Source organism: Stegastes partitus, unplaced genomic scaffold (assembly GCF_000690725.1).
Source record: "Stegastes partitus isolate 25-593 unplaced genomic scaffold, Stegastes_partitus-1.0.2 Scaffold1370, whole genome shotgun sequence".
Taxonomy (NCBI): Eukaryota; Metazoa; Chordata; class Actinopteri; family Pomacentridae; genus Stegastes; species Stegastes partitus.
Window position 1 is genome coordinate 155,193 of NW_007579101.1, and position 20,221 is coordinate 175,413.

General features: G+C 41.0%; 3 protein-coding genes across 5 annotated transcripts in view; 1 reads left to right on the forward strand and 2 right to left on the reverse strand.

The window, feature by feature from the left end:
* Positions 1 to 9,755, reverse strand: part of nyap1 (neuronal tyrosine phosphorylated phosphoinositide-3-kinase adaptor 1) — a 34,583-nt gene extending 24,828 nt beyond the window's left edge. Inside the window, exons 1-2 of the mRNA XM_008299008.1 lie at positions 9,681 to 9,755; positions 7,711 to 7,769 (exon numbers count right to left, since the gene is read on the reverse strand). The gene's annotated coding sequence lies outside the window, so the exon portion shown is untranslated. The remainder of the gene's footprint in view (positions 1 to 7,710; positions 7,770 to 9,680) is intronic.
* A 187-nt stretch (positions 9,756 to 9,942) lies between these two features.
* Positions 9,943 to 10,967, forward strand: mogat3b (monoacylglycerol O-acyltransferase 3b). Its single transcript, XM_008299006.1, has 2 exons — positions 9,943 to 10,139; positions 10,435 to 10,967. Exons 1-2 carry the CDS (start codon positions 10,064 to 10,066, stop codon positions 10,587 to 10,589), a joined length of 231 nt encoding a protein of 76 aa, XP_008297228.1. The 5' UTR covers positions 9,943 to 10,063; the 3' UTR covers positions 10,590 to 10,967.
* Positions 10,968 to 11,069: 102 nt separating this feature from the next.
* On the reverse strand, positions 11,070 to 19,878 carry srrt (serrate RNA effector molecule homolog (Arabidopsis)). Of its 3 annotated transcripts, none has more exons than XM_008299010.1 (19): positions 19,760 to 19,878; positions 18,920 to 19,048; positions 18,693 to 18,839; positions 18,405 to 18,593; positions 16,549 to 16,718; positions 16,190 to 16,374; positions 15,999 to 16,109; positions 15,749 to 15,911; positions 15,487 to 15,635; positions 15,315 to 15,376; positions 15,103 to 15,181; positions 13,737 to 13,928; positions 13,451 to 13,621; positions 13,111 to 13,264; positions 12,531 to 12,724; positions 12,208 to 12,364; positions 11,967 to 12,059; positions 11,770 to 11,878; positions 11,070 to 11,626 (listed from the first exon to the last, which is right to left on the reverse strand). In XM_008299010.1, the coding sequence occupies exons 1-19, from the start codon at positions 19,876 to 19,878 to the stop codon at positions 11,551 to 11,553; spliced, it is 2,649 nt and encodes an 882-aa protein (XP_008297232.1). In that variant the 3' UTR covers positions 11,070 to 11,550. The 3 variants fall into 3 exon arrangements, with proteins under 3 accessions (XP_008297232.1, XP_008297231.1, XP_008297233.1); XM_008299009.1 differs by having other exon boundaries at positions 11,770 to 11,881; XM_008299011.1 differs by having other exon boundaries at positions 11,535 to 11,626; positions 11,759 to 11,881.
* Positions 19,879 to 20,221: the final 343 nt, after the last annotated feature.

A 20,221-nucleotide genomic window follows, 5' to 3' on the forward strand; every position in this document is an offset into this window, starting at 1 on the left:
ACTAACCTATTGACCTGCTGCTGCTCAAACTCTGGGGAAACAATCTGTTTGGGTGTTCCAGGAAATCCACAGGAAAAAAAAAAATCCATTAGTGCTCATCCAGACAGGGGTATCCACTCAACTAGAGAAATGAGCTTAAAATGTCAGCATCTGCCAAGTCTGTCTCACATCCATCCGTCACCACACTTTGTCTTCCCTCCTCATCAGTCCCTCTCCTTTATGACCATGCGTGGGCCACCCCTCGTCCTCTCTGGGTTCAGTATTTTCAGTCCTCCAAACTGGATTTCTCATCCTTCTTGGAGTCAGACATGATGCACACTGCCGGTTAGAGCGACTGAATCATCCACTTCACTGTGAAAAGCTCCAATGTAGTCAGAAACCTTTCTTCTTTATTGAAAACACTCCTGACTTTATTGCTATTCTTTCCATTAGCACACAACAACCACAAGCTCTGCTCAATTTCATTTACTCTTAATCAAAGTCTGTGGCTATTTTTCATGCATTCTACCAGCTCTACATTCTGATTCAGTGGGACAAATCCTTCAGGACGGAAAAAGGATTTGAATGAATCGTACTCCAATTATTTCCTACCACTTCCTACTTTCATGCTGCACTGCACAAAATGACTGAGCTGCAACACAGAGGTGCTATTTCCCAATTTAATCACATTGCTGGACTGAATTTCGGGATCACCAGGTGAGCACAACAGTCAATGACAGGTGGTGCGAGCCCCAGTTTTCCTCTGCATTCAAGACACACTGCGCCGTACGTGGAGCTCACAGGCTGCACTCGATGACCCCAAAATCACAGCTGCTCTCTCCCATCCCTGCTCTCCTCTACGCCGAGGAGTGGTTCAAACCAAACGGCACCAGAGACATATCAGATCCTGTTTACGTGCATCTGTTTTGCCATAAGGGGAGATTTAAAGCCACTTGCATGCAGACTTTTGTCATATTCAGCTCCAAGGTCATGTGAGACTGGCAAGTAATTAATTTCACTCTCGATTTCAAGTAAGAATCCGACATGCCGGTGCACCATGTTTGGAGACAAATCTGAATTCTGCATGCAAGCTGGAGGCCTGTTATTATTGTAAACAGTGGATATTTCTTATTGTTGTGTGAGACACATGCTACCAACTCACATGTCAAAATAAAAGCATCTTTTTTCCTGCAAATTTTACAAAAAAGGGAGAGATTAAAGCCAGCCAGGTGAATGCTGTGAATTAACCACAATAAATAATTGTATTTTAGCAGTCTGCAACAACTGTTTTTTGTCTTATTCTCTGTCATATGGTAGGGTGTGAGGAAGAAGCCTCTCAGTGGGAGTGATGCTCATTTTGAGTGGCTGTCACGCCCGGAAAAAAACAGGAGGGGAAAAAAAAAAAAAAAAACACACAGTGCTGACTAGCCTTAATTCCACGTTTATTTCACAACTCCTCGACCATCTTATAGAGGATCTAAGGTGGGATACTGCGGCACTTGATCGTGTATTAACCACCGGATGGCTTTTCCCTTTAAAAAAAAAAACAACAAGAAGAAAAATATCTAGTGATGTGGCTCCCTTCATCCAGACGCCTGCCTCTCCCGCACCTCAAAGACGCGCCAACACATCCTCACCTGGCTGCGCACAAACACACGTCACCCGTAGATCCACAATCAGAGTAATACCGCCCATTCACACACACACACACACAGATGCACAACCCCGGCTGTATTTACGGGACTCTTGTTTTATTCGTAAACATGCAGATGTTTTCCATCATGGCCATGCAGATTAAAAGCATCTCTCCCTCCTCCTCCTCTCCATCCTCCTCCTCCTCCTCGCCGCTGCGCTGTGGACGTTTGATTAATAACACCGTGCATGCTCCAGCATCACCAGTCAGCTGATGGGGGGGCTTGTTTTTTGGTGAAATATTTATAAGGGCTTGTCACGACTGAACTTTAAAAAACCGTGGGGTTATAACTGCGCGGCTCAATCTCGTCATCTCTCCACGTCTCCTTTTGTGTTTGGTGGAAAAAACAAAACAACAAAAAAAAAAAAAACGACGGGCCTTATATTCACCGACGAGCCTTCAAGGTTGAATAATTTGGGCACAGCTGTCAACCTTTACGCGTAAAAATAAAAAAAGAATAGAAAAACTGCCACCAGGCCCCGACGTCCCTCCGCAATACAGCATCATATTTTCTGCTGCTAATTAGGCAGACGGTGCGCTTTTTTTTTTTTTTTTTTTTTGGCTATGACAGCTGGTTATATGGGCTACACGGTGCGAGCGACTGATGCGATGATTTACGGAGCAAAACATGGTATTAATGAAGGTGTGATACGTACCTTGGTGGCCGTGCAGCCTCTATAGCTGGCGCAGAGGTAGACTATAAGCCGATCCAGTTGCCCAGACTCGTAAAAAATCAGACAACAACAAAACCACGCCGGTTGTTGATGACACAGCTGTCTTGGTAGACAGGAGGGAAGGTGGTGGTGGTGGTGATGGTGGTGGTGGTGGGGGGGAAAAAATCCTTCCCCAGATGTGTCAATTGACGTGGAAAGGAAAAATCAGATATTCAGACGCATATCAGCCGGACTGACGCCTTTTCTTGACGTGAAAGGTCTTCCATTTTTATGATAAACAGCGCACTGTACTACCGAGGCTCGGCGGAGACTGGCCGGCGTGAGATCTGATTGAAAACCATGATGCAATTCAATGCGACGTTACAAAATGTTCCTCTGCAAACAGCATCCTTGTGCGTTTCGAGAAGAAGAAGAAGAAGGAAAAAAAACACAGAGCCTCCGAGACGACCTCCGCAAAACAAGCATGCTTCCAGCGCAGGAGCAGGAACAGAAAGCAAACGTCAAAACAAAAAAAAGAAAAAAAAAACGAATGCGCAGATCTCAGCGCGCTGTGTTGGTTCAAGCGCTGGGCATCCTCACTGAGCATTTGCATCCATATTAATATTCATACAGGACTTCCTGAGAGCAGACCAGTGGTTGTTTTCGAGAAAGGAGGGAAAAAAAGAGAAGAAGAAGAAGCATCCGAGGTGGCTGAGTCCAACTGCGACGAGAGGATGTTATCAGGAGATGAAATTCATCCAGCAGCAGACTCACTGAACGTCTAATAGTTTCCAAACATTATTTTGCACAAAAAATACCACGATGAATAAAAAAAAAACAAAACTGTCATATATGAAATAGTATGGGAGCATCACAGTGATGTAATGGGGATCAAAATATGACTATTAAGTATAAAATAAGCCCACCAAACCCAGTGCTGAGTCCCACAAAGTAGGCTAAGCCCTCATAGGAATTAATTGTGACATTTTGTATGAACTGTACATCATTTCAGTGAAAGCCAAGGAGTCACATCTTTACAACTAAGAACAACATCCCATTTAAGTGTGAAAGTTGAATCCACACAAAAGACAACATCATCTCAATAATCCCTTCTCTGATTTCCTGTGTTTTAATTAAGAATACAAATGTGGGGTTTTTTTGGGGGTGGAGGTGTCACATGACCAACTAGCCAACACATGGCCTGTGAGGGACTGACACGCCCCCTAAAGCCTATAGGTGAGCACAGCCAAAGGCAAAGTGACACTTGGAGTTGTAAAAATTAAGTAATAGATTATGAGCTCCTAATCATGTGGATCAGTGGAAACTTTTGGACTGTCAGGTTGTAAAAGAAGTTGAATCCAAAGTCCAAAGATCCAACTTTCTCAAGACATGGGTTAAAGTCTTTATTTTTGACTTAGAGAGAGAGAGAAAAAATAAACTTCTCACTTCATTGTCGTGGCTACATTTAGAGTTGTATGCAAAAAAAGCTGTTCAAAGTGGTTGCAAACTCTCAACCACCTTCTTCAAGTGAGGTTTAAAAACACAATGATAAGAAATTGTGAGCAGTGCACACAAACTCATTTGACCGGCAACTATAGAAGGACACCTTAAGAGGCAACTTTTTTTTTTTAAATGACGCAAGTCCACAGATGACGAGAGACAAGAGCAACCTGTTGGCATGCTGGATGCTACCGTGTTAGTTATGACTGTCCACAACTCAACTGTTTCAGACAGATCAGCCACATGCTGCTCTAAAAGGATGCGTCCAACAATGTGATCCTGTCCAGCAAAATGTCCGTCAGCTTTACCAAAACCCTTCAGAAAGAGTAGGACAACATCCATCAAGCAGCACCAGCAACCTCAGTCCATCTATGCATTGCAGATGTGTAGCACCACACACCATGCAAATGTTGGACACACTTGACTTGTGAATTCTGGTTTATGACTCCACTCTCCATCTGCCCCTCATCATTTCCAGTATAATTTGTTGTTTCATGATGTCCATTCTGTTGCAGAGACGCCACGTGTTGGAAACAACAAAAATATATCCATCCATCCATTATCTATACACCGCTTAATCCTCACTAGGGTCGCGGGGGCGCTGGAGTCTATCCCAGCGGACTCAGAGTGAAGGCAGGGGACACCTTGGACAGGTCACCAGTCTATCACAGGGCTACACTTAGAGACAGACAACCAAGCACACTCACATTCACACCTACGGACAATTTAGAATCACCAATTAACCTCAACATGTTTTTGGACTGTGGGAGGAAGCCAGAGAACCTGGAGAGAACCCACACTGCACGGGGAGAACATACAAACTCCACACAGAAAGATCCCGGGTGGAGTCAACGGGATGCGAACCGGCGACCTTCTTGCTGCGAGGCAATGGTGCTAATCTTGCAGCCCACCAAAAATATATTAACTATGCAAAATACTACTATACAATACAACAAAATTCCCCTTTGTTAAAAAGAAATGGATAGAATTTAATAAACAATTGCAGCGTTTATGTTTTTGGTCAGTATAATTTAGAATCTGTGTGTGTTTGTGGAAAACAGTTACTAAGAAGTTTTAGGCCCACAGAGGTTTTAGCCAAGAGAAAAAAAATCCATCCAATGATAAGACGATAAGAAGCCAAAAAAACCCCCAAAACAAATAAAAGAACTGTTCTGGTGATATTTGGTTTCATTTACTCAAGGATAATGGAATGTTTTGTTTATCAAGTGCTCAGAAATCCCTCACCAAAAGGCCCATTCTCAGGCAGGAAAACCCCTGCATGCACCACAACCTTAATCTAATTCATTAGTAAATCCACATACATGCTCATCCTTCACTCCAGCATGTTTACTGTCAACCCAAATGATCAGCCATTATGCATTATTAAAGCTGCAGGTTAGCCTCAGCTGCACTGGCCTCGCCCTCATCATGTTGTGTCATTAATTTGTCTGGTTGAAATATGTTCCTGGAATTTTCCGCCAATATTCGAAAATTATTCAGCAACTTACTCATTCATATCTTATGGCCATTTACCAGTCAGTTAGGCTAACACAGGAGCACATCTGAGAAAGTGCACGGCCTTTAAAGTCACCGAATAAACCCCTGAAAAATCATCTGTGTATATCAGAGTTACATATTTAAAAGAACATTTCCATAAAAGTAATCCCATCATCCATCTCCTTAAAGCGATGATTCCTTTATAATGTGCAGACCTATGAAATCATCTCTTCTCTCTGCAGCTGGAGCACACCAGCACGACTCTACTCAAACACTATAAAGCTACTCTACGCTACACAAAGACAAGCTGCGATACTGGAATAATTCATTCAACGCGCTTGAAGCGAAAACCCGATTCTGCAGAACAATAATGACATGGAAAGCTCCACCCTGCAAATTGACAGGTCTGGTTCCTGGGTTTAGAATGTGTGAAATCCCCCAAGTCTGAATACATGTCTTTAAGAGTGTCATCAGGAAACTGCTGGTCCAAGGAGAAAACTCTCAGCCGTGGTGTTGACTGTTTGTTGCGCTCATGATATGTCCTCTAGCATATAAATAAACTCCACGGGGACATGTTAACAACGTGAAAACATGATGTTCACCAGAGGGGGTCTTCAACAGAACGATCAGAGCTTTTTTTGTTGTTGTTGTCTGCTCTGTGATGCGTATTTGTGTTGATTTGTTGATGCAAAAAAATGTTGAAAACAATGATTTGGGAAAATTGTTGTTATGATCTCTCTGCTTACTTATTTCCCCAAGTCAAATACAAAACTCTTTAGCATGCATTGCTTGGCCCAACATTAAATATGAGGGAGGAGGGCAGGAATATGTATTTACACAGAACACTTGAACTGTTATTTTCTGTAGCATTGCTCATGGAGAATTGCTCAGACATGTTAACATGATGTAAATTCTCCCTGTTTTCTAATCTAGTCCTTGCTCAGTTTGTCATTGCTGCTGTTTGCTCAACACCTCCTCCATTCTAGTTTGCATTAAAAAGTCCTCCAGTGGCTCACGTAGCAGAATCCCCTCACTTCCTGAAACGCTTGCATTGTGAAACATATGCAGAAAGAGCTGAGCTTCAACAACTGCTGCTTATCTCAGGTAAAGCAAGCAGTACTGAATTATTCAGTGAGCAGGAATAATATTGGTGTTAATAGCCCTTTTTCTGTTGGAGCATTTCTGGTAAGAGGGAAACTTTCTGTGTATTATTTTAGCACGGTTGCAATAACAGGACAAATGCATCTTTTCATATACGACTACTTTTTACATTTCACAAATCAATTATGCAACACCAGAGAAATCCAATCCAGCTTCCTTCAAACTGGGACACACCAAGAGAACACAATGACGCGTAGTGCTGTCGATCACTACGGTGACCAAAAACAAAAGAGCCACACCGCACATACAGCAACACCAGTATAATCACAAAACCATTGTATGTTTTCCATATATGACGCAACGAAGCTCTAATATGCAAAGTATCCGACAATAAAACTTGTCCGTGTTTATCTCTGACATAGCTCACTTGTGTTTCAAAGTGTCAGGGGAAGTGGATTTGTTATCAGCAACTTAACGCTTGTGGTCAAAGTGCATCGTGCTGAGCTGTGGGATAGCCACGAATCCGCGTTCATTCAAATTAACTTCGGAATAAACTCTAGAAAGGTAAAGTACAATGCTTTATGCTCAGCAGTGCGATCGTAAAAGCTGTTTTTATGTGGTCTTAATGATTCTAAGCCAAATGTGTTTTTGCAGTCACACCAGCCTGACTGATAAAAGTTTTATTTGTGAGCAAATTAAAATCTTGTGCCCGAGTTTGCCTGTGAGCTTGTTCATAAGTGAGTCATTTGATCACGATGCTGCATGCTTTACAAGTTGGTAAGTCTTTTTCTTCCCTAAAGGAAGATTAAGATCATACGCTGATTACCAGTGCAATATGTTCTTTATCAAAATTACATCTATCATACATTCTGTTATTATCTCGGATAAAGCAACCTCTGTCATTTTTATGGGTACAAACTATATTACTTATATGTTCACATGTTTTACTCGAAGAAAGACCAGCTTGAAAAGGTTATTGATTGCTGAATGATGATGTGATGATGGTGTGGCCTCCAGGTTTCAAGAATGACTAAAGAAAAGACTCAATTGAAGGCGTTTTTAGAGGCAATAAGTGTTCTGCAATGGGTGCTAACCTTTCTCTTCTTAGGTAAGACTTCTTTTTTTTTTTTTGTTACCCTTTCCTGCACTTGAGAAACAACACTGCATTGATTAATTGATCTCATGTAACACATCTCTTGTATCCCCAACATATGAACCGACACGGCCCGATAAACATCCAACATCAGGAGTGTCTTGCATTATCTTGCTGGTGTATCTTATGTTTACCTCTCTGTGGCCGCTGTCCGTTCTGTGCTTCGTATGGCTGGTGATTGACTGGCAAACCCCTGAAAGAGGTAAAAAATAAAAAATTAAAAAATAAAATTAAAACTAAATCATTAAAGTATCCAGGAAACTAGTTCAATCCTGTGTCTAAATTCTCTTCTACATGGGTCTGTGGTGTGTTCACAACGAAGGAGTAAGAAAATAAAGATGACTAAAAGTTTGCTTGACTTCTTTAGCTTGCTGTTGATGAGCTATTTTCCCAGGATGCATTGCACACAGGAAATGGAGGAGCTGGTCACAGGTGAAAACCATTCAAACAAATTGCCAATAATGAGAAAACAGCTGTGACTACTTCTGCCATTTCCTTTGTGCAGTGAGTCGTGGAGGAGTCGTGTCCATCAATAGCACATTTAACAAACGCTGGGTTTTCAGCAGATACATGTTTATTGACCCTGTTCAGTGTATTTTATTTTTTCACTGCGAACACACTTGCTCATAATAAGTCGTATGCTATGAAATGTGGTCATAACCTGTGTAGATCTTTTGTATACTTGTAGCAAACACAGCACACTTTGATAATTAGTACAGAAAACACCACTGTATACAGTCAGTGTGCAGTATTAAATGATTTCCATTGTCTCCATCAGGGGGCAGGAGAACAACATTTGTGAGGAAGTGGAGGGTCTGGGAGCACCACAGAGACTTCTTTCCTATTAAAGTAAGCTTTTATTTTGCACCATAGTTTTGTTCCTTTTTCATATTTGACATTCTTCTCATAATCTGATTTGACAAATTTGGCTTTAACACATGAATGCTTTTTTTTTACACTGGAAGCTAAATCTCAGCAAACTCGGTGCTTTGTGTTGAGTTCACTCAGAACAATTTCTCTCAATACCTTTGGATTCTTTTCAAATGAAATGGAACTACATTTTACAATTTTCCAAGTATTTCATTTTGGGGAAGAAACGACAAAGACCTGTGCTCATTTACTTCTTTGCATTCTCCAGGTATTGTGAAATCCTGGTATTATCTGCTGGGATGCTGTGCTAAGGCAGATATGGTATTACAGTATGAGATAAAAGTCAATGTAATGAGCACTTTATTTCTGAGACCTTTAATCAGAACTCTTTCATCACTTCTCCCAGTAAAATGCCTGCGAGAACCAGTTCACATGAAAGTCTGTTCTTAATCGTTCATTGAATCAGATAATGCACAGTGGAATTGGGTTTGGTTTTACGATTACCAGCTGACTGTAATCAACTATGCTAATCTTCTTGTGTCAATTTTCTTCCTCAGTTGGTGAAGACAGCGGAGCTGAATCCCAACAAAAACTACGTCTTAGGCTGTCATCCGCATGGTATCATGAGTGCTGGAGCCTTTGCCTGCTTCAGCACAGACAGCTGTGGTTTCCTTGAAGCATTTCCTGGGGTGCGACCCACTCTGGCGATACTGGCCGGCCTTTTCAGGATTCCACTCTTTAGGGAGTATATAATGAGTGCAGGTATTTACAACAAGTTTAATAAAAGGGACTGAGTTGTTGTCTTAGTCTGGTAGGCCTCTTATTTAGGTCAAAATTGATTTAAGGCCTGCTCTGGCAGAAGATCAGGAGTTATTGATGACAGTGTAGTCACCATATCAAACACTTACAAAATAAACGTGTGAGTGATAATAAAGTAAAAAGGCAAATTTTAAGTTAAATTGCAAATGGAAGCCAAAAGTTTCTACACGTTATTGATTCCCAGGAAGTTTGTAGTGTCATATTTGCATCAAACGTGATGCATTTTCACATCTGGAAACAGGACAAATAATAATTTGAATCTTTCAACAGTGCAGATATGCAGACAATTGTCTGTGATTTTATTCCATGCAACAACTGACATGTTTTCACATGTCTTCTCATAACTGTACTTCCTGTTTTGCTTTTGTCTTGAAACGAAACCAGTCTTCATCAGCTGAACTGTTGAATCTCTTACTTTGTCTGATTAGGTCTTTCTCCAGTCAGCAAACCAAGCCTTATCCATCTCCTTTCAAAAAGTGGCAAAGGCAATGCAGTGGTGATTATCATAGGGGGTGCTGCTGAGTCTCTGGCGTCCTCTCCTGGAGTCAACACAGTGGTTGTGAAGCAAAGAAAGGGATTTGTCAAGGTGGCTCTTGAGTTTGGGTAAGAACACTCTGTGAAAAATGTGAAATACCAGCGATCAATGAGCGTCACTGCACTCACCAATAATCTCTGATGCTTTTCCGTAGGGCTGATCTGGTGCCTGTTTATTCATTCGGAGAGAATGAACTCTTTAAGCAGGTCGTTTTCTCAGAGGGCGGTCTTGGTCGCAGGTTACAGGACTTATTTAAAAAGATCATGGGTTTTGCCCCATGTCTATTTGTTGGTGAGCGCTTCGCATTCCTGCCCTACAGGACTCCAATCACAACTGTTGGTGAGTAGCTCATTATTCTATGAATAAAACTAATTCAATATGTAGAGCTCAATTTCTAGGAGCTTCTGTAAAAAGCAACTGGACTTCTCTTTAAGGTTCACAAATAAGCTTCACCTCTCATCTAAGAAGCTTCTTAAGCTTGAGCTGAATTATAACTAGATGAGAGGTGAAACGTCTTCAAGAACCTAAAAGAGAAGTCCAGATAATTAAGACTGAAGCTCCTAGAGTTAACTTGACCTGGATGACTGAGAATCTACACAGATATGAGCCCATTATATCTTCCTACTACTTTCAGTGGGAAGTCCAATCTCAGTGCCAAAGCGGACCACACCAACTGACGAGGAGGTTGATCACTATCACAAACTTTACATGGAGGGACTGTCCAAACTATTCCATGAACACAAAGTCAGCTGTGGACTATCGGAAAATCACGAGCTTCGGATTATTTAGACATTTCAGTTTCACATGGACTTGCACTGCTGTTTTTATTTGCTACTGTGACTGGCAGTATGCATCTGATGTGACGGACCTGATCTCCAGTAATACATTCATGTCATAGGTTTCTGTGTTCATACTCGAAATGATGACTGTTTTTGAAAAAATGTAACATTCATATATGCATAAAACAATAACTATGATGCAAGGGTCTTTTTGTGGGAGTACTATGTTTGCTAAACAGTGGAGCTGTATTGGTATACTGTATAAGGTATGACATGATGTTCAAAACACACCTAAACATTTTTACAATTCTGTGTGTCGACAGAAGATTTAGACACTTGGAAGGAAAGACCATGAATTTCATATAATAAATTATTGGTTATGTCAAAATGTGTCTTGTCTCTTTTTCTTTAATGTTTGCTGGATAAAAGCAATCCCACTGGTGCATAAATATATACAAATCACTGAATCTCACTGAAAATCAGAAAGAACTGGAATCTTCAAACATTTTAATATGTGTGTTTCTATCAGTGCACAAAATACAACTTTTACAAACATTATTTGTCCCTCTCAATAAACACTACATATATTTCTGACCTTGATCCTACGTTCTGAAGTGACCTGACCACAGAAGGATATAAGGCGTCTGGGATGAACTTCCTGAGTGGATTTCTTCATCAGTATCTCATCCATTAATTCTGACTGGCTGCTTTTCTGTATCATCTGGCTGCTCTGATCTGTCTAAAGTCACACACAATATTATTTTAACTTGACAAGTCATTTAAAACATATTACTGTCATTTGATCACATCTTTATTGAGGAACCAGTTTACAGCAGTACATAAGTTTGTTCTAGTTGCACAATAATTACAAAATGAAATATTTAAGAAGAGAAATAATCTAACTACTACAAAAAAGCGGGCAGAACACAACGCTGGGAAGGAGTGAAGACAGAAACTACCAAGTGAACCTTCTAAAAGAAGTCCATATCATCGGGTGCATCCAGGTCACGATACTCAATGATGTTGCGTGGATCACCTCGTGACATTCTGAGATGGTTTAGGGTGTCAGGAAAAAACAACCAGAGAAGAAGAATAGAAGTGAGCTTTAAAACAGAGTTTCAAACGTTCCCAATACCAGGAAATAAAGACCGCTCATAGCAAAGTTAAGATCACACGTACAGTGCTCTCACCTGATGTTGCGTGGCTTTCCCAGATAGCCACCTTGTCCACGGAAGTTGTCATAGTTGCCTCTGCCTCCTCCTCCTCCTCCGTATTGGTTGGGAGGGTAAGGAGGCCCACCTGCTGTAAATAAGTGTTTAAAGGCTTCTGTCCGACTGACAAACACATTCTCATGATCAGTATATTAAAACATGCAGTCAGAACATACCACCATAGCCCATCAGTGGGGGACGAGGCTGGCCAAAGCCCATGGGACCCTGGGGACCTTGAGGAGGAAATGGCATACTGGGAGAAAGCAAACCTGTAAGACAAAACCAACCACAGACCCAAATGAGCCCATTATTTTCATTTTAAAGCCTCAGTGGACAACAATTTATTTAATCTGTCCGTCTTCTGCTGAAGAGCTCATAGTTTATTATGAGTTGATGATACAGGAATGTTGTGCCGACCTTGACCTGGGCCTGGGAGAGGAGGAAGTTTCATTTCTGGAAGTGACGGTCTCTTGGCGTCCATCAGAAAATTGTTGAAGAACGACACCTCTTTTTTCACTTCTTCAATTTTATCACCGTGTTTGTTAAGAATGTGCTTCCGTACAAACTCTGGACCCTAGAAAGACATTTGAAATGTAAAATATAGGTGATGAACTTGTGCATTCCTGTCAATAGTTCTGCAGCACAAATAAACATCATAAAAACATGTCTTTGAAGAAATTTAATAAGACTTATGTCACAGCATTTCATCGTCCTAAATACTTTGCTTTACACATGCTTACCTTAAATTTCTTGCCACTTAGAGGGCAGAGCCATTTGTCCTTTCCCAGCTCCTGAGTGTTGGCAGAGACAAACTTCTCAACCTCCTCCTCAGGGTCTTTGCGGCCCATCTTTGTCGCCTCGTCCTCAGACAGTATTTCTTTTAAACTGAACAAAGGAATCAGCTTCTCCTCCATCATCTTTTGCCACTGTTGCACTGTTGAAAGTTACCAGGAAAATGTGAGAGGTGTCAAAATGTGACAACGGTTCTACAAATGATTAAAGCCACAGGTTTTTAGGCACCTAATAACGCCCTGAACTCATCGAGCCACCAGTGTGTCATCACACAAAATGTGTTACTTTTTCACCAAACATTCCACATACTACACGAAACACTACAACTTCAAAACATCCACGCAGAAAAGAAATTGTAAAGTGTAAGATAAGGATGTTAATGCATTGTTTAAGTTGTTAAGAAACTGCAGCAGAATTCCACAAGAGCCTGTGGACACTATATTGGACAATATATTATCATTTTGTTGCCACTATATAATAAACAAAACATTTACTTTCTCTCTTCCTAGTGCAGGCAAACACACTGACCTTCTCCATGTGTGATGCGGTTTGGAGGAATGGGTCCACGAACATGGATCATGCCACAGCGATTTGGCATTTCATCCTCACTGGGGTATTCACAGGTGTTGTAGTAGTCAATTGAATGCACAACTCGCAGATACAAGATCAAACGGTCCAAAACCTGAAACAAGATACACAGCAAAGAAACGATTGTATTCAATACATTGGCCTGTTCTATCCAGTTATCTTAGCGACAGGAATCAAATCTACAAATAGCAAAATCATAAAGACAGAGAACATCAAATATAGTGTATAGTTTTAAAAGTAAACTGTATTGCATGTAAATTCCTAACTGCAGAAGTGAGACCTTGGCTAGTTTGTCATCCCTCTCCACCGTCGTCTCAGCGGGGTTTCCTTCCTTGGCGCTCTCCTCAGGATCCATTCCACTCCCGGAGCCGAGGAGCTCTTCCTCCTCAGCGCTCACCTCCTCTATCAGGTAATCAGTAATGTTCTTCAAGATGGGGTTCTGAGCGGGCAACTTTTGGAAATCACAAACCACACATAAATGAGTAACTCATCAATGGCAAGATCATTTAAGAACAACCTGTTAAACTGTAAACAAACAAGCAGATGCAAGAGAATCAGTGCTGTACCTCAGTGCTCTGCCCCTCTTCCTGAGACTTGACGCTCCACAGGTCCCCTTTTTCATCCAAAGCATGAATGAGCTTGGCAGCCAGCTTGATGTCATTGCGGAGCACCTGCTTGTGCTGAGTGATGCCATTAACATTACGCACCCTCCGAGCCAGGTCTCGGTTCACCCCTGGTGCCAGTTCACAGTCTCGCAGCTGTGAAGGGTAAAGAGTAAAACAGACTTTTAACAGCCTCAACTGCTATTTGGCAGATCACACAAGTAATAAAAACAAAGGTCTGTTCTAGGCTCCTCCAACGACAGCTTACATTGCAGCTCTGATTCACTGACAAAAATGGTCTGTGTCACATTGTCATGTCACATTAAAAATGATGATCACTGAGTGGAATACAGTTGGATTTTGTTCCAGCAGTTTAATAATAAACACAGACAAGGGGGGTCTAATCTGTGAAAATGTGATCTACTTCACCCTAACGGTGTGTCTGCTTTCACACAAATTCTGTACTGGGATTCCATTTGATCAAAAATGTTTCCAAGAATTGCATAGGAAAAGTTTAAAACAAGAAAAACTCATTCTTAGAGCAACTGCTTTGTCTGCAGTGCATGGCCCTTTGCTGTCTAGTAAGTGATTTAATCATGATAACAGACAAGTAGATTCCAGCAACACATTGTGATTTACGCATATCCAGAACCACAAAAAGGTACCGTAAATTCCAGACTATAAGCTGCTACTTTTTTCACACGCTTTGAACACTGCGGCTTAAACAATGATGTGGCTAATTTATGGATTTTTACGATTTTTATGAATTTGCCTCGAGACAAAAGTGACATTGAGAGTGACAATGAAAGAGAAACTGAGGAAGTGACAAAGTAATTCTGACACTGTTCAATGCCGACACTGAAGAAGATGATTTTAGTGGTTTTAGCGCGCAGGAGGAAGTTGAAGATAGCGATCAATGACTTTTCATAGCAGGCAACTGTTTCAACTTTTTAACCAGCCGTGTTACAGGCACTGTTCGGAAAAAAAGCATTTACGGTACGTATTTGTGTATGTTACCGGTACGTATTTAATTAAAAGTTTAAAAAATCTTTCTGTGTAACATATTTCTTTGCAAATATCTCAAGTTACAACGTGGACACCTGCAGCTTATAGACAAGTGTGGGATATATATGTAAAAAACTAGTTTTCTTATATTCAGGTGCGCTCAACAGTCCGGAATTTACGGTAACAACAACTGCAAGTTATCTTGAGCTTCGCTACTTAACACAAAACACTTTTGCAAAACTTAATGATTTCACACCTCTTCAATGCCGCACACAAGGACAGAAAGAAGAACAACAGTGTCAATAGTTTAGACAGGTAGACTTACTCGAATGTTCTGAAGGTTCCAGCAGACTTCTTTGATGTTGACGCTTCGGTCAAACGTCACCCAACAACGCCTGAAAAACCTGAAACATTGCAAATTCTGTTTAGAGTTGCACATTCTGGCCAAAGTGATAATCATGATTACTGGATTATATTGAGCCTGAAATAAAGTGGAAGTGCAGCAAATTAAAAGAATGTTTTTCTTTTAAAACTAACCTGCGCTCTGGATGGGGGTCAGACAAGCAAACACGCAGAAACCCGGGGTATCGCCGACACAGCTAAGAGAATAAACAGATGTAGATACTAAGTTTGATACAAAACACAAACTATTCAGTGATTTGACATCTGTGGAGTCATTAACACTGCTTCCTGTGTGTGTTCAACTCACAGCGATAATCTCCGCCTTGGAAATGGTGGGAGCAATGCTCCGCATGAACAGAGAACAAGTTCTGTGGAGAGGTCGTGGTCTGGGAGAGTCATCTTTGGGCTTCTTTTCTTCCTTCTTGTCCTCCTCAGAGTTCTCCTTTGGTTTCTCCTCTGAACCATTAGACGTGCAAAAGCAGATTGACAGGCCACGAATTATGGAAACATATGCACTATTAAGTTCATTCTGAAAATGATAATCTGGCAATACCAACTTGATTTCTCACCTTCACCCTCCTCTTCTTCCTCGCCATTGTCTTCCACCTCCTCCTCCTTCTTCGCAGGTTTGTCAGAGCAGTTGGAGTTGGAGTCTGAATCTGAGTCAGAGTCACTCTCTGAGGCGCTGGCTTCATCATCGCTGTCTCCACTGCGCTTCCTCTTTCTTCGTGGCTAACAAATGAAAAAGAGAGCAATTAGCGCTATTTGCTAGATTTTTGTTTGATATTAAATACGTTAAATAACTGAAGCAACACTAACTTTCTTGGGTTCTGGTATTTCCTCTTTAGCAGTTTCCTTCTCTGCCTCCTCTTTTACATTCTCCCCTTCTGCTGTGGCGGCCCTCTCTGCACTGGCAGAGTCACCCTCCTCCTGTGGCACAGTTCACCACCATCAACACAGCATCACAAAATCTCTAATGGCTAACCTGACTAACAGAGAACAACACGTACCTTGTCATTTTTGTCTTTTTCTACTGATGGTTTGCGGTCACCACCCAGGGTTTTGAGATCTTCTCTCTTGGGAGGTTCAACAATCCCTGAAGCAGATGCAGACTTTTCTCTTTCTTCTTCCTCTTCAGATGGCAGGTCCAGGATGCGAAGGTCATGATCCGTCCCTCCTTCCATTTTTATCACAGCTACAGGCAAAGGAGAGGGCGTACAGTTGAGGCAACTAATGACATCATCTTCTCTTTAAAAATTGGCCAGTATTTTCTTTGTAATGCCATTATTTTAAAAACATAAAAAGAAACAAGTAAAAACACTATCTCCACATGTCAACATTGCTCTTTTAATTATTTCTGAGGCCTCACCTGCATCTAGAACCTTGATGATGATTGGGGTCTGCTCAATGTCCAGGGAGACATTATCAAACCAGCCATTCTCCAGCAGGAACACAAAGACATTCAGACGATTGTTCAGGGCACTCTGGGCCTCTGCCTTTAGTCGGCTGGCCTCATCTGGGTGGTACTTGGACCTGAACCTGTGTCCAAAGTTGGGGTCCACAAAAAGTGGGAAGGGAATGATGGGGGTTGGGATGAACGGGGTGCAAAAGTTAGAGAACGAATACATATTACATATCTATGTCACATCTGTGAAGTCTTAACATTGCATTAAGAAATGTGATTGATGTGCATAATATCATTTGTGTTCACCAGATTTTCAATAAGTTATATATATATATCTATGTCAGATCTAGATTGTTGATTGTTAAGATGTCCAATTCAATCAGTGGAAATGAAGCATCTATACATATGATTGTAATTTGTCCTAGTCCTTGTAAGGGCCTTTCTGTGTATGCATGTTTTGACTGTGATTATAATAACTAATTATGACACATTACGAGAAGATTTGAGATAAACTCACCAAAAAATAAGGGAGAAACATAACAAGAGAGATTATAAAATTAAGCATTCACATGTTCAGAATGTTACATTAAAAATGTTTATCATTGAGTGGACTACAGTTACCTTTCGTTCTGCCAGTTTAATAACATATAAATACACAGAGGGGGGTCTCTTCTGTGAAAATGCGATCCACTTCACCCCAATGGTGTGTCTGTATACACACAAATTCGGTTTTGGGTATCGATTTGATCCAAATGTAAAAAGAAAATCGTGTAGAAAAAGCATAAAACAAGAAAAAAAATTCTCCACGTGTGGAAGACTACTTGGCTGTCTATCTAAAATCCCTGGTACTGTGTGTCTAAGAGCAACTGCATTGTGCGCAGTGCAAGCCCTTGCTGTCTAAGACCGATTCTTGCGGATGAGTTCCACTTTTTTTCATCTTGGAAAAAAAAATCGGCGTCAACGGAGTAGTAGAAATGAAGGGAAGAAAAATGGGTTATGTCAAAACAGAACAATTTTGCATGATACCTGTGAAATAAGTGTAATAAGCATTAACAGACAGCAAACATCTGTGAATCTTGCGTTATGCCAAACAAGAAAATCAATTCAAATAATGAAAATGACTTCTTGGTCAAAGCTACATGTAACTGAGCAAAGAATTTAACTTAAGTGTTTCAGTTACATCACTGTGAACAGAATTTAGTCACTTTACTGCAAAACATAACGGAGCAGTTAGACTAATGTAAGTACACGTCATGTCTAACAGAGTCGATTTTCATTGCAAAAATGCCAATGAAACACTCTGTCAATCAAACAAAATACTGATATGTGGAATAATGGTGACTTTGGTCTGATTTTCTTATTTCATGACCTACAGATACTGTAACAAAATTCATTAGTAACGCAGTAATTGTGTGTGCCTGGTCCTAGTACATGAGTAGAACTGCCCCAATGCTCTTTGGTTATTTGATTTTTATCAGAGTTTATCACAAGGTCTTAAGTGAAAGTGTTGTATTGTCATGTTTCTTGTTTTGATGCAAATACTTCAATTGCTTACACATGTATACACATGTAAACATTATGATACAATTCATGCCTAACATCTCATGACACATCTACTATAGGACCAGGCCCAGTCTATTAGATTCTTAGTAAAAAAGCAGTTACATCTAAAATCTAAATGAAAATGATTCAATGAGAATAATTGTTTGGTGATGATGTCTATAATAGATCCATGCAAGAAAATATCACAGTACAACCACACTGAAGGCTGGCAATATTCATGATTAAATCTTATGTAGTAAAGACAACTGAGATCGTACCACTCTTCATCTTTATGAGCCAAAAAGAAGTCCTGCATCTGCTGTCGGCGGAAGTCAATCTTGTACTCATTATAACGCTTGACTGCTTCGGTCTCATCCACAGAATCATCTAAGGACAGCAGAAACTCCTTAAAGCTCTTCATTATTGGAGGGGGAGGGCCCAAGTCCATGTCATGGATGTTGCCAAGTCTAATGGAAGAAAGGCAAGAATAAACATATTTAATTGTAGTAAAATCAGGAAAAAAATTCTTAGATATAGCAAAATTGAATCTTGATTCCATCCCTTACCTTGCTTGAATGGGGATGCCCTGATGAGGCTGCATGAGGTGCAGGTCAGGATGTCCCCAGTGCTGTGGTGGGCCATAGCTGGGTCCTCCTCCACCACCATACCCTAAGTCGTAACCCCCACGGTACGGGTCTCCCCCATGATCATCCCTGTCAGGGACAGATAAGAGCTTAAGTGGAAGAAGATACCAGTTGTAAAGGTTGTAGAACAGTGTCGCAGCTAATCTTACCAGTCTCTTCTCATGCGTTTCTGTTGGGGACTCATGTCGTGTCGGGGCGGGGTAAATCTCTCCCTTCGACCTCTGTCATAATCCCGATACTCTCCACGGCTACGCCGTTCCCTGCCCCTGTCCCACTCCCTAGGGATTTCAGAGAAACAACAGAAAATGTGAAACAGGGAAGCAATTTGTAATATCAATTGCAATTATTAGAGGAGCACCAGAAGGCAGGCCTTAGCAGTTAATCAGTTTCAAAATCTAATTTGAAATAATGCAAGTAGTAAATCGCAAAGACCGTTAAAAAAAAAAAGTATATATGAGGTGTATATTTTAAAAAGTGAGACTAATGCAGTAATTCAATTGCATTTAATATGTTGTTTGTGCTTGTCCATTAATCAATGTACAGGCCAAATGTGTGGTTCAGGAACGTGTACTGTGGTTTGACTGACATAAGCCTGTTTCATTATCTAACAGCCACTTCGCCGAGATTTAAACTGTTGTGCCAATGGTTTGACAAAGTTGTGCCAACCTCTTTGGGTCAGTCACGATTTTGATGGTGTCTCATGAGGTAATGCCGTGAGACACCATCATCCCAAATCTTTTACACAGTGAATATTGAACCAAGGCTTGACTTTATTAAATAACAATGAAAATTACAATCACAACATGTATCAGAAAAATAGCATTTATATGATTTAACCCAAATCAGCCCTGCCTCAGAGCCACCACTCAGCTGTATTTAAGATACGGGGGCAGCATGGAGTCTGATTGAATCCTGCTCATGACTGATAGCGGTGATCAGGTGATCAGGTGATCACTGGTGGTCGGAGGTTTTCCATCATGTCTTCTTACCTGTCGTTCCAGTCGTCTCTCCGTCTGTCCTCTCTCTCTCTTGAGCGGTCATAGTCGCTTCTCTCTCGTCTGAACTTGTCCCTTCTCCTGCGGTCGTACTCGTCATCACTGTCCCCCATCTGCATTAAGAAAGAAAGGTTCAAATGTAGAGCTGACTGGTTCATGATAACCTCGCTGGAGGCTCAGTTACTGTAAGGAAACCGAAACGTGCTGCAAGTGTTGTTACATGGAGCTTGCTAACAAGAAGATGGCGATTTAAAATGTCTAAACGTGTGATGAAAACACAAAAATATCAAACATACGTATTAGTGCTTTACATTCATACGCACAGACTCGCTAAACTAGAGTAAGACAGTGTGTACTAGTGGCCTGTGAGACACTGATTGTGTCAACTGCGGTATGGCACGTCTTTGTCTTGCATAACAACATTCCCTGATAGCGTAGGATATGTATATCAAAATC

Bases quoted from the DNA above. Each gene is read 5' to 3' on its own strand.
- mogat3b (XM_008299006.1), top strand. From the start codon at position 10,064: ATGGGTTTTGCCCCATGTCTATTTGTTGGTGAGCGCTTCGCATTCCTG. The intron at 10,140-10,434 runs GTGAGTAGCTCA...TACTACTTTCAG, and splicing joins GACTCCAATCACAACTGTTG to TGGGAAGTCCAATCTCAGTG.
- srrt (XM_008299009.1), bottom strand. From the start codon at position 19,878: ATGGGGGACAGTGATGACGAGTACGACCGCAGGAGAAGGGACAAGTTC. The intron at 16,719-18,404 runs GTACGATCTCAG...CTTTGGACACAG, and splicing joins GCTCATAAAGATGAAGAGTG to GTTCAGGTCCAAGTACCACC. The intron at 12,365-12,530 runs GTAAGCATGTGT...ATGTCTTTCTAG, and splicing joins TAAGTGGCAAGAAATTTAAG to GGTCCAGAGTTTGTACGGAA.